We start from the raw sequence: 13912 nt of genomic DNA, 5'->3' as shown, positions 1-13912 counted from the left end.
TGGGCAGCATGCACATTACACCCAGCTGGGTGAGGAGTGCTGTTTTTTTTCCCTTTATGCTTCTTCCCAGGAACCATGGGATTGCCACACATCTATCTCCAACTGCACAGCTCAATGAAGCATCTAAAACTTAATCAGACCCAGCCATCCCTGGCTGGCCTCAGCTCTAAGTCAAACTTTCCCTAGGCTCCTTGTCCACATTTCTAAGGCGCAATTGGTGCCAAAAGCAACGTGAGAAAGCTTTGTCTCCTTGCAATGTGTTTCAGGCAGAAGCCAAGACTAAGCGCTGGGCCAGCTCGATTCAGAGATGAGATCTTTCATGATAACTTTAGTTGCTCTGGTTAAGCGCTGCGGGGCACTGCTTAGATATGGAACCTTTGAAATAATCAGCTTTGAATAAACTCAGGCAGCATCATTATAATCTGTTGCACTTGTTACTTTTTTTTTTTTTTAAGTCCCAATTGCATTTTGTTAAGCATAACTAGGCTACTGGATGAAATCTAAATTTGCTTTTTTATGACTGTGCACACATTTTGAAAGCACCTCACAGGATACCTTAGCTTTGCACACATCAGCTTCTCATCAGTAAATGCAGGTTGTGTCTTTTCATTTACCTCTATAAAATTGCCTTCAGCTTGAAGCACAGGCTGGAGTCAGAAAAACTGTGACACCTGGCATTTGTCCCATTAATTCCCCACCTGCCAGAAGCATTTGAGGTGATGCAATTGAGCTTGTGGGGGCTGCCTCACTGCAAAGCACTCTTGTTTCTGTCCTCACTGCAGGTCTGAAATGTGGACTTCGTCCCATTGATCTGGAAAGCCCGGAGGATGTTCTGCCACTGGGGTTCTTCTCTCGGATTGTTGGAGGAAGAGAGTCGGTGCCTGGGGGACAGCCCTGGCAGGTCTGAGTGGCAATGTGTTCCCTCCTTCATGGGGAAGGGGGAGGAGAAGCTGGAGTAAGCTTTCTTTCCTCCTCAAGTCATTGAACACTGCTTGCTCAGGAGTGGAAGCTGCACTAAAAAAATAAAATAAAAAAAAATCCCTCTTGCCTGCTTTTTCAGGCTGTTTGCCTCTAGAAGCGGGGAAGAATGAGCTGATCTAATGGTTAAGAAAAGATCTCTGGCTGGTGTGAGCTGATGCAGCTGCAGAGCTTTTGTGGGTCTGATGGGTTGTGTGGTACAGGCTTTGCAGGGGCAGGCAGGATGAACAGACACTTCTGTGGTGCCCCGCTACAGCGGGAAGTTGGCATTTATCACCTCCCTCTTCCCAAAACCCAGTCCCTACACATGCAGCAGCTTGGAGTTGTATGTGGGTTGTAGTGTGAAGGGTAGCCAGGTCCTTTAGGAGGAGAGTGCAGTGTGCTGGGATCAGGTGGATGCCTCTGGATCCCTGGCTAGTGTCAAGCTCTGGGGATGCTCTTGCAGTAGTATTAAAGAGGAGTGGGACTTCTGGCCCATCTTCTCTCTCTTGGGGTGCTCCAGGGTTTTGTTCCTCTCAAATACTGCTGGGGCTGAAGGCCTAGGGTCAGCAGACACTTGGAAGTGACTTACCTGGGATGATCTTTGGCCTCATTTTGGTAAGAAACAGGAGTCACCTCATCTGAAACATATCTGACCCTTTCTTTGAAGGTGTCCCTGAAACTGGGCCGTTTCCATATCTGTGGCGGCAGTCTGGTCCGAGAAGACGTGGTTATTACTGCTGCTCACTGCGTGGTCAACCTGGAGCAGTAAGTCCCCTGTACTCCTGAAATGCCTCACAACTTGGGCTCCTGTTGTGACAGTGAGGGGGTTCCTGGGCCCAGGTGTGGGACCTGCTGGTCAGGGAGGGCAGAAGAGACACCTGTGGGGCTGAGAGGGACCAGTGCTCTGCCAAGGCTCCATGGGAGGTGTCACTATGGGGCCATGGGCCTGTGAGTGATTTGTGCAACCCCCAGCACCGTGCTTGCCCCCATTGGGGCTCTGCATGCTTGTCCCCAGAGCCTGAGGAGAGGGTTCCTCAGGACAGGGAGTCTGCAACCCAAATTCAGATGTCCTGTTCAGTGCAAATGCTATATATTTGGGTGGGGAAAAAACAGAGTAGCCAAAAGGCTTTAGTGATGCGAGTCCCATGCGTGTCACCACAGCACAGTGTCAGAGTGACCTTACTGGGCCTGCTGCAGAGTAATACCCACTGCTACCAGGGTGTGGGAGATCTGTGCCACCACAATTCCTTTTAAATGCCTGTATTGATGATTTTAAGAGCTCTGTCTCTAAAAGACTCTGCTGGCCTGAGCAAGCACCCAGAGAAGCGTTTCTGAGGCAGAAGGAGCAGCAGTGTGAAGCTTCCTGGTAAAAGCAGCCCCGGCATCTGTCCTATTTCTCATAGCAGTCACTGGCTTCTGTACTTCTAATGCAAGACCAACTTTACAGGTCATGCTAAAGACCTCTTAATGGGCTGGGACAATGGTACGTGACACCTTTGCCAGCCCTTTTACAATCTATTGTACTGCAGTGGCAGGCCAGTCAGTTTCACATCTGTTTTTTACTGAACTTTAGCATCACTTCTGAGGACTGATGTTGAATGATGACAAAGTTGCTGTGGTATAAAAATTTTAATGGGCAAGATTAACCTTGATAACAAGACACCTGCTTGCTCCTTTATGCAGTGAGAAACTAGCTGGTGCTTCTACTCTCAACAGTTATGCTGCTAATGCTGTTCCTGTGTTCCCGTCTACTGTGGGATTTGCACTGCCAGGCAGTTCTGGGTGCCAGAAATTGCTGGGAAATGCAGCAACTTTCCAGTTTCGGTAAACAGTCCCTGGAGATTAACGAACCTACTGACACAGCTCAGATGTCTGTGAGTGATTAGACAATGAGAGGAAGGGCTTTCCTAGGTGAAAGTATAGATATATCTTAATCTACTGGACAACACTGAAGCAAAGGCTTGCACTGAACATCTCCACCCCCTAATTCCCCCAATGCTTTGATTCTGAAGGCTTGGTGCTACACTTGAAGGCGGGCAGCTTTAATGTGTGTACCTGCCAGGCTGCCTGGATTTGCCACCTCTGAGGGCTGCGTGGCTGAAATAGCACAGTGTAATTCACAGCAGTCAGACTTTCATGAAGGGCTATAATGCCATGGAGAGTGTAGAGGAGATTGAGGGCAGGTGGTTCAAAAAACCCACAAAACTACTATAAATCAGGAATAAATAGGCTTCAAAGCTCTTGTCTGAGCACTGAGGTTTTTTGGACTCCCAGGTGAACATAGGCTGGGGAAAAGGGGCGGTCAGTCCAGGTCTGAGTTTTGTCCTGTTTCATAGTGCTGGCAGACCTTTTAATTAGCCCTAATTGTGAAGATCTCAAGACAAGCTTGCTGCTGTGTTGTACCCTGCACTGTGGGTTTGTAATGAGATGCTGGCAGCTGAAGCAAAGATGAGATGTGTGGTCCCTATGGGTATTTCTGGTGGTGCCCACTGCTAGGTCTTTGAGCCCAGTTCACGTGTCCCATCAAGGGCAATACTGTCCCACCCCGCAGCTTTCAGTGCACTTGCTGTAGTACCAGAGGTGCAGTTTCTCTGCTGTCCCTCTAGTTATTGGGTATGACAGCTCTGATAGCATAACTACCTAATTGCTAAAAGACATACTAAATGGCTTTGACTGTGCTGGAGCTGATTGCTCTAAGTTTAACTGTGACAATATATTGCTTATAAAATATGCAGAAAATTGTAATGGGCATACAGTTGTCTAGCATTAATTTAATCCACGTGTGGCTGCCTGAAAACATCGTACAGCTCTTAAATGCCTGCCTCTGCTCATCTCCTGAATGCACAGATAACAAAACCAGGATGGAGGATTTATGGGGCCAAAACTACTCTGGCATTTGGTTCCCATTGCTTTTGAGGCTCGTCATGTGCTTTTAGGATCCTGGGCTGCAGGTAACAAGGGCTGTGCTTTGTGTTTCAGGGCTGAAACCAGTGGGGAGGTTGAGTGAGGCCCAAGGCAACAGATACTGTCCTTTTTCCTGTCCAGGCTGGCTGCAGAGGAATCTGCTGGGACAACTTCTGGCAGCTCTGTGCTGGCTGGGTACAAACAGTGGCTTGATGGATAACAGATGAAACAAGCCTGTTCATCCATTTAAAAGTCCATCTTTTCCAACTGGAGATCAGTGAATCCTCTGCGTGGCTGCTGAAGTGAAGTCAGCCCAGCTGGAAGTCCAGTTCCCAGTCCAGTGCAGGAGCGTGCTGCAGGGTTGCAGCACCCATGCCTGACTGGGACCTTGCAGCCTTCTCCCACATCATGTTGGCACTGTTTTTCCTATCAGGAAACTCCTTAAGAGCCTGGTGGTGACAGTGGGGGAGCATCACCTCCAGCGGGTGGACAGGCAGGAGCAGAGCATCCCTGTCTTGCATGTGTTCATCCACCCTGGGTTCAACCGGCTGCACTACATGGACTGCGATGTGGCTGTGCTGCACCTGCAGCACCCAGCCCGCCTTGGTAAGTGGGAGCCCTGGGGGTAGAGGCAATGTAGTGAAAGTCCCTTTGGTTTTGCCTTTAATTCTCATCAAAGTAACACAATCAGGTTAACTGTAGTCTAATCTGAAGGGACTTTGATTAATTGTCATGAAGTTTGGCCCTTGGGTCAGGGTCTGTGCTCTGAATATGCCCGTGTCTTCCTTGTGCACCAGATTTCCCTGTGTCTTTGTGCTCCCTTCATAGAAGTGGTATCAGTGATGCTTCCTCCAGCCCTGCTGTGCTGATGCTGGATCTTGGTGAGCTGCTGGAAAGCTGTCAGCTTCCTCTTGGCCGTGACCCATGGCTGTTTATTGGCAGCAGGCTGTGAGGGGCCTGCCCGCTGAGGTGCAGGCTGGATTAAAACCTGCTTGCTGTAAACACTTCTGCAGGCAAAGGCAAAGCCTCTGGAGATAATGTTAGGGCCTCAGCATTAGGAAAGTAGTGCAAATCTCCCTTCCTACACTCTTCAAAAGCAGTTCCCTGAGGGATTATATAGAGCTCTGCTGAGTTACAGCCAACTGGCCATGCCTGACTGTGACCATCAGATGGCAGATCAGCCAACATAAAATAACCTTCTGTCACTTCTCAGATCACTGGCTCGGATGGTGGTAGTCTCACGTTTTGCCTGTAATGGCAGGAATATAGGAAATAAGACCCAAGAAACATTTGTTTCAGGGCTCAGGCATCCTGACACTCAGTCAGTCTGAGGAAGGCTGCTTGAGGGCTGCCTCTGTGCCTGTACTGCAGCTAAATCGGTGTCTGTAGGCATAAACTGGGCTCAACATCATCCAAGCCCTATGGACAACCCTTGAAGAAATGACAGGGCTCCCTGCCAAGCCCTTCTGAAGGCTGAACGCTGCCAGTGCCCCTTCAAGGCAGCCAAGGAGAATTGTGATCCATTTCTCTGCTAATGACAAGGAAAATCTAGCCAATACATGCCTGGACTGTAATGAGATGAGCCCTTAAAGTTTCTAATGGCCTTCATACCTCCTTTTCTGATACTGATCAGCACTGGTCCTCACAGAAGAGAATGATATAAAGAATTCCCCAAGCACAGCCCTGTTCTCATGCTGTGTGAGACTGTAGAAGTAATGTGCTTTCCTCTTCCCCGTTCTTCCCTATCATGCTGTTCACCCTTTTCCTCTTTTGTCCCCTTCCCAAATATGCTTCTGCTTAAGTTAACATTTAGTGGCAGCTAGCTACCTCCCTGAACTTTCTGAATGTGCCCTGCCTCAGTACAAACCCATTCACACGTGATTAACTTCAGTTTGTATGTCTAGTTTATAACCACCCACGTGTGACTGCAGCGTTTTGGGAAGGGGAAGATATGAAACAGTGCCACAGGAAGGGTGCTGTTCGTACCTGTAAACCAGGTGTGATCCTGGAAGCGCTGAGTTTGTGTGCTCATCTGTGCACCCTGTCCTCCACAGGGGACGAGGTCCAGCCGATCTGCCTCCCCCACAGGGATGAGGACTTCGAGGCTGGGATGCTGTGTGTGACAAGTGGCTGGGGCAAGGTGTCTGAGGGTGAGTGAACTGGCAGGGCCCTCCGGTCACAGCTGCAGGAAGGAAGGGTGGTGAATAGGGGAAAGGAGATGTTTTGTTCCAGAAATAGCAAGGCAAGAAAAGGTGACTCCTGTCAGGCGGAGAATTAAAGCACTCTGTTGCTCATCAGGGCTCCTCTGCTTGTCACTACCATCACCTGGTAGAGATGTGCAGATCAGCATTTTCCTGCAGCATGGGACCTTGGAGCTCATTAGCAAAGGTTGCACTCTGCGGTGCTGCTGTGCATATTCATGCACGCATATCAGAGCCTCCTGCAAGCAGAACTGTCCTTACAAGGTGCTACAAGAGTGGGAGTAGCTCCTTTGTACTTAATACATATCTCCTCCAGATATCAGAAAACTGTTATCTCAAAAGAATTGCAGTTGCTTGAGTTTTGGTACATTTTGATGGAGATGAAAATGCCTGAATAGGTAGGTGCAGGAGTTGCTCTTGGTGATGCTTTCTCTGAAACCCTTCTCAGGAGCCCAGGGTGCAGTGAAACCATTGCAGCAAGTGGCTGCTGCTTTCCCTCCCCAGCTCAGCTGCGTTTCTACGTTCCCTGTGGTCTGGGGCTCATTCACAGTAGAGAACATGGACCTTTCCCCCATGCTCAAGCACACCCTTTCACTGCCAGGGCTGGCTGCCCATGCTAGCAGCTAGCTGAGGGCTTTACCCTGGCCCTTGAAAGTCTCCAGCCTTGTAGTAGGGCACCTGGGAGAAGAAAGCATTGTCTTTTTGCCTGATCACCTGAGGACTGGCCTTTTCCAGCCCTGTTTTGGGGCACTCTTCTCTGCGTTGGTGGGTGGCACACAAATGCATTACTTGCCTAGCTCCGTATCTCTGCTAGGTGATCCCAAACTGCTTCAGGACATCACTGACCCAGGCAGGTGACCAGTGCTGGACCCCTGACTGCTTGTGCGGGGTGTTGGGAAGGGGTGGGTACAGCTCCCGGGGGATGAGGGTGCTGCCCAGAGGGACGAGCTGTCCTGTGGGTGCTGGACATGGCCTGGTTGCTCCCACAGGGGCCGGGGCGCTGGCTCCCGTCCTGCAGGAGGTGGAGCTGCCCCTCATCAACAGCCCGACCTGCAGTGCCCTGCTGAGGGCCATGGACCTGCCACCCGTGCAGGGCTCCATGCTGTGTGCAGGATTTCCTGACGGCGGGAGGGATGCGTGCAAGGTAAGAACTCTTCCATACAGGCTCCTGCTGGGCAGCAGGCCCGGCCTGCCCATCTGCAAGCCCCTGGGGAGAGAGGGAGGCAGCAGCAGTGACGGTGCTGTCAGCTCTCTGCTGAGCAAGGGCTTTCCAAGGAGCTTCAGGATGACAAAGGCAGGAGGGATCTCCTGATGGTGGGATTTGGGGAGCGGGCGGGAGGCTGATGAGTGTTTGCTGTCTCGCCTGGTCCTGCCCTGTGCATTGCTAAAGGCAGGAGCTCCACCTCAGCATCCAAATGCCCCCATCCTGATGAAACCAGGGGGGACCTCTGTGAATTGAGCAAGGGAGCCTGGCGTGGGCAGTGCTACCAGGAACCTGCGAAGAAGGCAGATCTCCCTTCTTCCTTGGGGTTTCCCTGTGATGGGGAGAAGCCAACAGGGCTGTGCTGGCTGCTGTGGTGGAGCTGACCTGTCATGCAGCACCTCCAGCTTGCTGCTGCTGGCACAGGGCTCCTTTCCACCCCACCAGGGTGACTCTGGAGGGCCCCTTGCATGTCTGAGGACCGGTGGCACCTGGACACTGGCTGGTGTGGTATCCTGGGGGGTCGGTTGTGCCAGAGGATGGGATGCCAGCAGGAGAAGCACCACGGCCCGAGGCTCCCCAGGTGTCTTCTCCAGGGTGGCTGCACTCATGGACTTCATTGCCCAGCACATGGCAGCAGGTAGGTATGGCTACGAGTACCAGAAGGCTCTTTCCTCTTCTATCTGCTCAGCACCACAGGGATTCGTGTTGTCCTGCTGCTCCACCCACAGCACTTCTCTTTAGTTTCCAGCTGATGCAGCAGCAGCAAAGTTTGTAAACTCCCTTTGAGCACTAGCCAGCTCCAGACCCGAGCTGCTCTCGTGCTCCTGAAATGTCACACGGGAGAGATGAGGGTGTTGTCTCCTAATCACACAGCTTTGAATGCATGTGGGAAGAGGTGTGCTATATTGAGTGCAGTGATTGTAGCGGCTTATCACAGCTGCCTTTTAGAGCCAGGCACAGGTCTGGGCACACGCTCCCTGCAGGCCACTTGTATTTTCCTGTACAGGTGATTACAGTGCTCATGGAAGTTATTAAGGAGATGCTGTTATTTCTGTCACAGCCATCAGAGCCGAGGTGTTGGTGTTAACTAATACCCAGCCCATTATGGCTTTGCTAGGGATCCTTAATGGTTGTGTGTTCAAAGAGGGGCTGTCTGCAGCTGAGGATGTGCCTTTTAATTGGGAACAATAACTGCAAGGAGTAGAAGCCACGTGGCTACAAAGCAGCTGCACAGGGCTCTGCAGAGCAGGGCTATCGGGATCCACATGAATCAAATGCCCATAGAAAATGAAGGACGGAACAAAACGCTGCTTAATTAAAAATAAGCTTGGAGCAGGCACGTCAGCTCTTAGCAGGGTGAATGAATGCAGGCCCAGTGTGTTGGCAGCACAAATCCTGAAGTGCTGGAGGCTTGTCAGTAGGATTTTGCGGAAGAAATTTAACTTTTGAGGCTTCTTTCAACTCTGTCAAGCGCTTCTGATTTTAAAGAACTGCAGTGCCATAGCCTGTGCCTGGGCTGATAGTGCCACGATGCTTTTCTCTCCCTAGCTGCCGTGCCAAGTCCCCTTCCTGTGCCAGACCAGTGCAGTCCCCAAGGCACACTGGTTTTTGGAGAAAGCGGCCGTGTTTGGTACCCACAGTCCCTGGAGGATGACTACCCCAACAACAGGTATCTGCCGGGCACCCGCTGCAGCATGGCCCAGGGCTCAGTGGCACTGCCTGCTGCTGGCAGTGCCTAGCTCACAGCAGCTTGGTGTTCCCTGCAATGCAAATCCCTGGCTGTGCTCACTGGGCAGGGTAGTGTTGCGAGGAGAAGACAAAATCTGTTTGTAACACAGATTCTGTCTGAGCCACGCTCACAGAATGGTTGTGGCTGGCCAGAGATCTGTTGTGCCCTTTGTGGTGCAGCCGTATCTGTGTCAGCTCACACAAAGAAGCTTTCAGCTCTTGCAAGAGGCACAGAAATGAGATCAGCTGGGCTGGTGGTGCCATTAGCATTAACACAAAGCTGTTGCTACTGACCACTCTCCACCTAGCGCCAAAGGAATTCACAGCACTCTTCTGCTATTGATAACTCTCTTCTCAGATGATGATAATATGATAACAGATTTTTTTTAAAATAACATTACCAAGTGGGAGTTGGTGACTTTGGTTGTCAGCTTCTGGTGCATGCTTGCAGGAAAATAGTTGCTGGAGGTTCACAGCCCAAAGGGGGACTGACCAGGGCTAGGCTCAGCCAAGCAGATATGTGCCTTTACTATTGCTTGCTTCTAGCCTGTGCACCTGGAACATAACAGTGCCGGAGGAGAAAATCATCCTGATATACTTCACTAAATTAGATGTAGAGTACCGAGTTGGATGTGACTGTGACTACGTGTCCCTCTACTCAAGCAGAAGAGAGCTGATCAGTAAGTCTGGGTGCCTTAGAGATGTGAGGGGAACTGGGTGTAATTTCTTTCATTCATTGAAATCATGAAGAACAGCAAATATGGCTTTGAGAAGCTTTTTTTGTGCTATGAATCTAACAAGGCAGAGGTGACCCCAAATGAAGTGGGACAGGTGGGACTGAGGGAAATGTTCATATTTGTGTTTGCTTCTAGTGTACTATGGTGGGCTGACATCTCTCAACAGCGTCTTTTAGCTGCACATAATTCTCTGTGCCCTGTCTGCCTTGTCTCCTATATACTTGTTTTGATCCTATGGGCCACAGGTAGCAGAGAAAACTGAGCGTTTAGCCTTGTTTGGCTGGTGCATATCCAGGTGACTTTCTGATGTGCTAGCACTGCCGGCAAGTGTGTTAGAGATGCCTCTCAGAAAGGCTACTTGTTTCAAAACTGGTTATATGGCACAGCAAGCATACAGGTTACCAAGTAGTTGTAGAGGTGAGACCAAAACAGAAGGGACCCCATGTCCCTTTGTAAAGTGCTCTTAGTACTGAACTGATAAATATTTCAAGTAAATACTGACTACTTGTCCCCTCTTAGTACTAATGACCGTGTGCTAATAATAGCCTAACATCCCTAGTCCATGCAATTCATCCTCTAGAAATACTCGGTTGTTCATGCAGTTGTTTTGGATGAAGTCCCATCTCTCCATTTTTTTCTCTACAGCCTCTGAATAATTTATAGGTAATGAAGGCTGAACAGTCTCTCTGTTCAGTGTGAGACGAGACCTTCATAATGGGATCCAGCTTAATGAATCACTGCAAGATTTGTCTGAATAAATGTGTGCTCTCTTCACGCTTACCACCAAATCCTTGTCTCCCTCAGGCAAAGTCTGTGGGAACGTGTTCCCAGCCCCTCTGCTGATAGAGTCGGACCAGGCCACCATTACGTTTGTTTCTGATGGGAGCAATGCTGGCCGTGGGTTTGAACTCACCTTCACAGCTGTCCATAAGGAGTCTGAAGCAGGTGACCTTGCCTACGCTATAGAAACTCCTCTGCTCTCCTTTCTGACCCATTTAAAATGAAAAGCTATCCTTTGTGTGCCTGGCAACCTTAAAAATCTAGTTGTTGGTGTGGGTTTATTAAAAGCACTGTGTAATCCCAGCTGCCAAGCTGTCTCCTTCTCACTGTGTTGCAGGTTCAGGCTGTGGGAGTGTTGCAATGCTGGAGGAAGAGGGGAAGATTGATTCTGCAAACTACCCTGGCTTGTATCCCAGGAACACCAAGTGCCACTGGCTCATTGAGGCTCCGGTAGAGTATGCTGTAAAGGTAATAAAAGGAGAAACTGCACTTAAACCTCTGCACTGAGAACAGTTCAGAGGAGTGATTCAATAAAATCCTGCCAGAACATCTGTGACACGCAAGACTGTAAATTGTAAGGTTTCCAGGTCACTGACTCTTTACAGGGCATATTTTGTCAATTAGGCATCACCTCTGAACTTGTGTGCAGAGCTGCGGTGACTGTTGTAAGTGCTTCAGGTCTGCAGGCACCAATACTATCTCTGCATAGCTGTACCTTGAAGTGCAGCACGGAGTTCTGGGGGTAAAAGGGAGGTAGAGCTTATGTTGCAAACAGCCAGCTTTTTCCTCACGGTAGTGTCAATACCCCCAAGCTACTCCTTAGCCTTGTACCAAGATGTTTGCTTCTTGTTGTGCATAGGCTGTGTGTAATAGCTCCCACTCATAGTAGCAGCATCTCTTTAGTTTCACTGCATGTCACTGTTAGTGTGCAGCAAGCATCCAGCTGATCACGTCCCACAGTGCCATCTTATATTGTTCAGAGAAGCAACTTTACTCCCCTGCTGCCTTGGCTAAGGGGTGGAAAGCTATATTAAACCTAGTGATGCTCAAGGGTATGAAAACCTATTCTTTGGGTTGCTACTGCTCTGTTACTGTGAGAATGTGAGGTATGGATTAAAAACAAACCAAACAAATCACCCACTCTCCTTTCTTGAAAGAGAAGCTCTTGAAAGGGCATTCCACATGGAACACTGACCCTTCAAAAGTACAAAACAGCAGAAATCCCTGAAGGCAAAATGTAGGCTACATGCATCCTCTGTAGCCCTGCACATGGGGGAGCAGTCAGCATCATCATGGCAAGATGGCCCACAGGCTGTTTTGGTGCAAAGCATGACACCTTTGACAAGGAAAGCAATGCTCAAATTCCTAAACGTGACCTTTCTGCAGCTCCAGGTTAAGAAGGCTAAGTGCTTCAGCTATTACTTCACTCCTGATGTTTCCCACTTGCTTGTCCTCTTTGCAGCTGGAGTTTGAAGACTTTGCCCTTGAACTTAGCCCAGGCTGTATTTATGATGCAGTTACTGTTTACAGTGATGCAGAAGAGGAAAACCAGCTAGGTGAGCATGAATACTCTGTTTCAAATTAGAAAAAAGCTTTTTTTTTTCTTCTGTCTTGCCCACCATGGCCAAGTGTACCGTTGGCACAGGAGATCCCATGTTCTGGTTGAAGCTACACATTTCCAAGGACACCAAGGCTGGTGTTGTGGAGCTGGGTGCAGGGCTGTGGCTCATGTCCTGCTGCAGAACCAGCAGAGCACACAAGCGTGCTGCTGGATCAGATCTCTGCTCTACGTTTCTATCCAAAGAGAGCAAGAGCAATTTTGCTATAAGATTCATTAAGAAGATAAATGTTTAAAGTAAGGCAGAGCGCAAGCATGGCTGTCTATTGATGTCTAATTCCACTGAAATGGACATGAATTCTTTATGAATTCAGCTAATTTTGTTGAGATTTCATTAATGAAAAATTGCTAACCTGAGGCATAACTTTCCAGTGCTTTCAGAAGGAAATATTTTTTCTAATTCTTCACTTTAAATCTGCTTCAGTTTTATCCATATAAAAATCTTTAGTGAAATACATGTTCTTAATTTTCTTTTCATGAACATCTGTATTTCCAGATGTTCTTCCTGCTTGGACTAAATGAAAGCATGTTGTAACACTCCAGCTTTTTAAAAATAAAAAAAAAATAAAAAAAAAAAATCCAGGCACCACACTTAGTTTAGCAGAGTATATCTATTAAGGTGAAAAGCAATGTGGTGCTCAGAAGTGAAGATATTTGAACTGGATTCTGGCTAACTCTTTATAGACCTGTATGTAAGCCAAAAGACAGATGATGAGAAGATGGTGGGTTTTTTTTTGTTGTTTTTGTTTTTTAAATAAAAAATAAATAAAAATAAAAAATAAGCTGGGTAAGAGACTCAAGCTGTCCTGTGTTTGCCAATGAAAATTAATCTTTGGCAAACTGCTTCTGTTTTGTCCCCATCCATTTTGTAGCAGTAACTTAGTAATTTGCATGTGTTTACCAAGTGGTGAATAAGTATTAACGTTATAGTTCCATTGAAAAGAAATCTGGTTTCCATTGGAAATACGTGTATTTAAATGGGAGGAAGAAGGCTGGCAAACTCGAACCTGGAATCTTGCAGGGGAGAGCTTTCAGCATCATCCTGACTCATTTCGGTTGAGGTAAGCCTTCCAGCATGGCTTTGCCATAGGAAACTTGGATTCTACTCCTTTGGAATAGAGTGCAAGTTCCCTGTCCAGCTGCAGCTATGGGACTTCCAGATGCTATGCAAACTGAGTGCTCTCAAAAGGAGGAGAAAAACTCTAGTAGCTGTTCTCTAGGTCCTCAAGCTATACACATAGACCATTTGGGAGAGATTCTGCTGGTACCCCACAATAGTGGCAAGTAGTCCTCAAGTAGGTTTTCCTTGTGCAGTGGGGGGCATTCATACTGTCTGTTCAAGATTATTTGTAGTTCCATCATGAGAAAGCTAGGATTGTTTTTACATATCAGTAACGTGATTGTAGGAAATTCTGCCTGCTATTGCTTATGCATGTTACTGACTACCATTGTCATGCAAGTGCCTCTTCTGATCAAAACAAACTTTTTCAGGTAGTCTCCGAATACTTAGGGTTTTTGTTTTCTAGAAACCTAGATTAGTTAAAGCAACAAATGCTTGAGGGATGACACTTAAAAATCTTAAGAAAAAAATCTTAAGAATATACATTCTTGTTCCTTCCCACAGCTAACCTCTGTGGATTCTCAACTCCCAAACCAGTGCTGAGTCCAGGAAATACTATGCTGGTGCATTTTGAAAGTGATGGGGAGAACAACTTCAGAGGGTTCAGAGCCCAGCTCACCTTCATTCTTTCAGGTTAGTAGAGAGATGCCTGCTGTGTCT

The 13912-nt window shown here is 48.2% G+C and overlaps 1 protein-coding gene across 1 annotated transcript in view; it reads left to right on the top strand.

The window, feature by feature from the left end:
- The window catches only part of OVCH1 (ovochymase 1), a gene marked incomplete at both ends in the record, with an annotated part of 37809 nt that overhangs the window by 1731 nt on the left and 22166 nt on the right, over positions 1-13912 (top strand). The window contains 12 exons of the mRNA XM_082751861.1: positions 783-901; positions 1628-1725; positions 4298-4470; positions 5919-6014; positions 7055-7209; positions 7714-7906; positions 8818-8938; positions 9544-9677; positions 10539-10679; positions 10852-10982; positions 11977-12070; positions 13757-13885. Of these exons, the coding sequence (XP_082607987.1) occupies positions 783-901; positions 1628-1725; positions 4298-4470; positions 5919-6014; positions 7055-7209; positions 7714-7906; positions 8818-8938; positions 9544-9677; positions 10539-10679; positions 10852-10982; positions 11977-12070; positions 13757-13885 (1584 nt within the window). The remainder of the gene's footprint in view (positions 1-782; positions 902-1627; positions 1726-4297; positions 4471-5918; positions 6015-7054; positions 7210-7713; positions 7907-8817; positions 8939-9543; positions 9678-10538; positions 10680-10851; positions 10983-11976; positions 12071-13756; positions 13886-13912) is intronic.

This window comes from Aythya marila (genome assembly GCF_965140915.1).
Source record: "Aythya marila genome assembly, chromosome: 1".
Taxonomy (NCBI): domain Eukaryota; kingdom Metazoa; phylum Chordata; class Aves; order Anseriformes; family Anatidae; genus Aythya; species Aythya marila.
The sequence above is the reverse complement of the archived record's forward strand: the minus strand, read 5'-3'. Positions and strand labels throughout refer to the sequence as shown.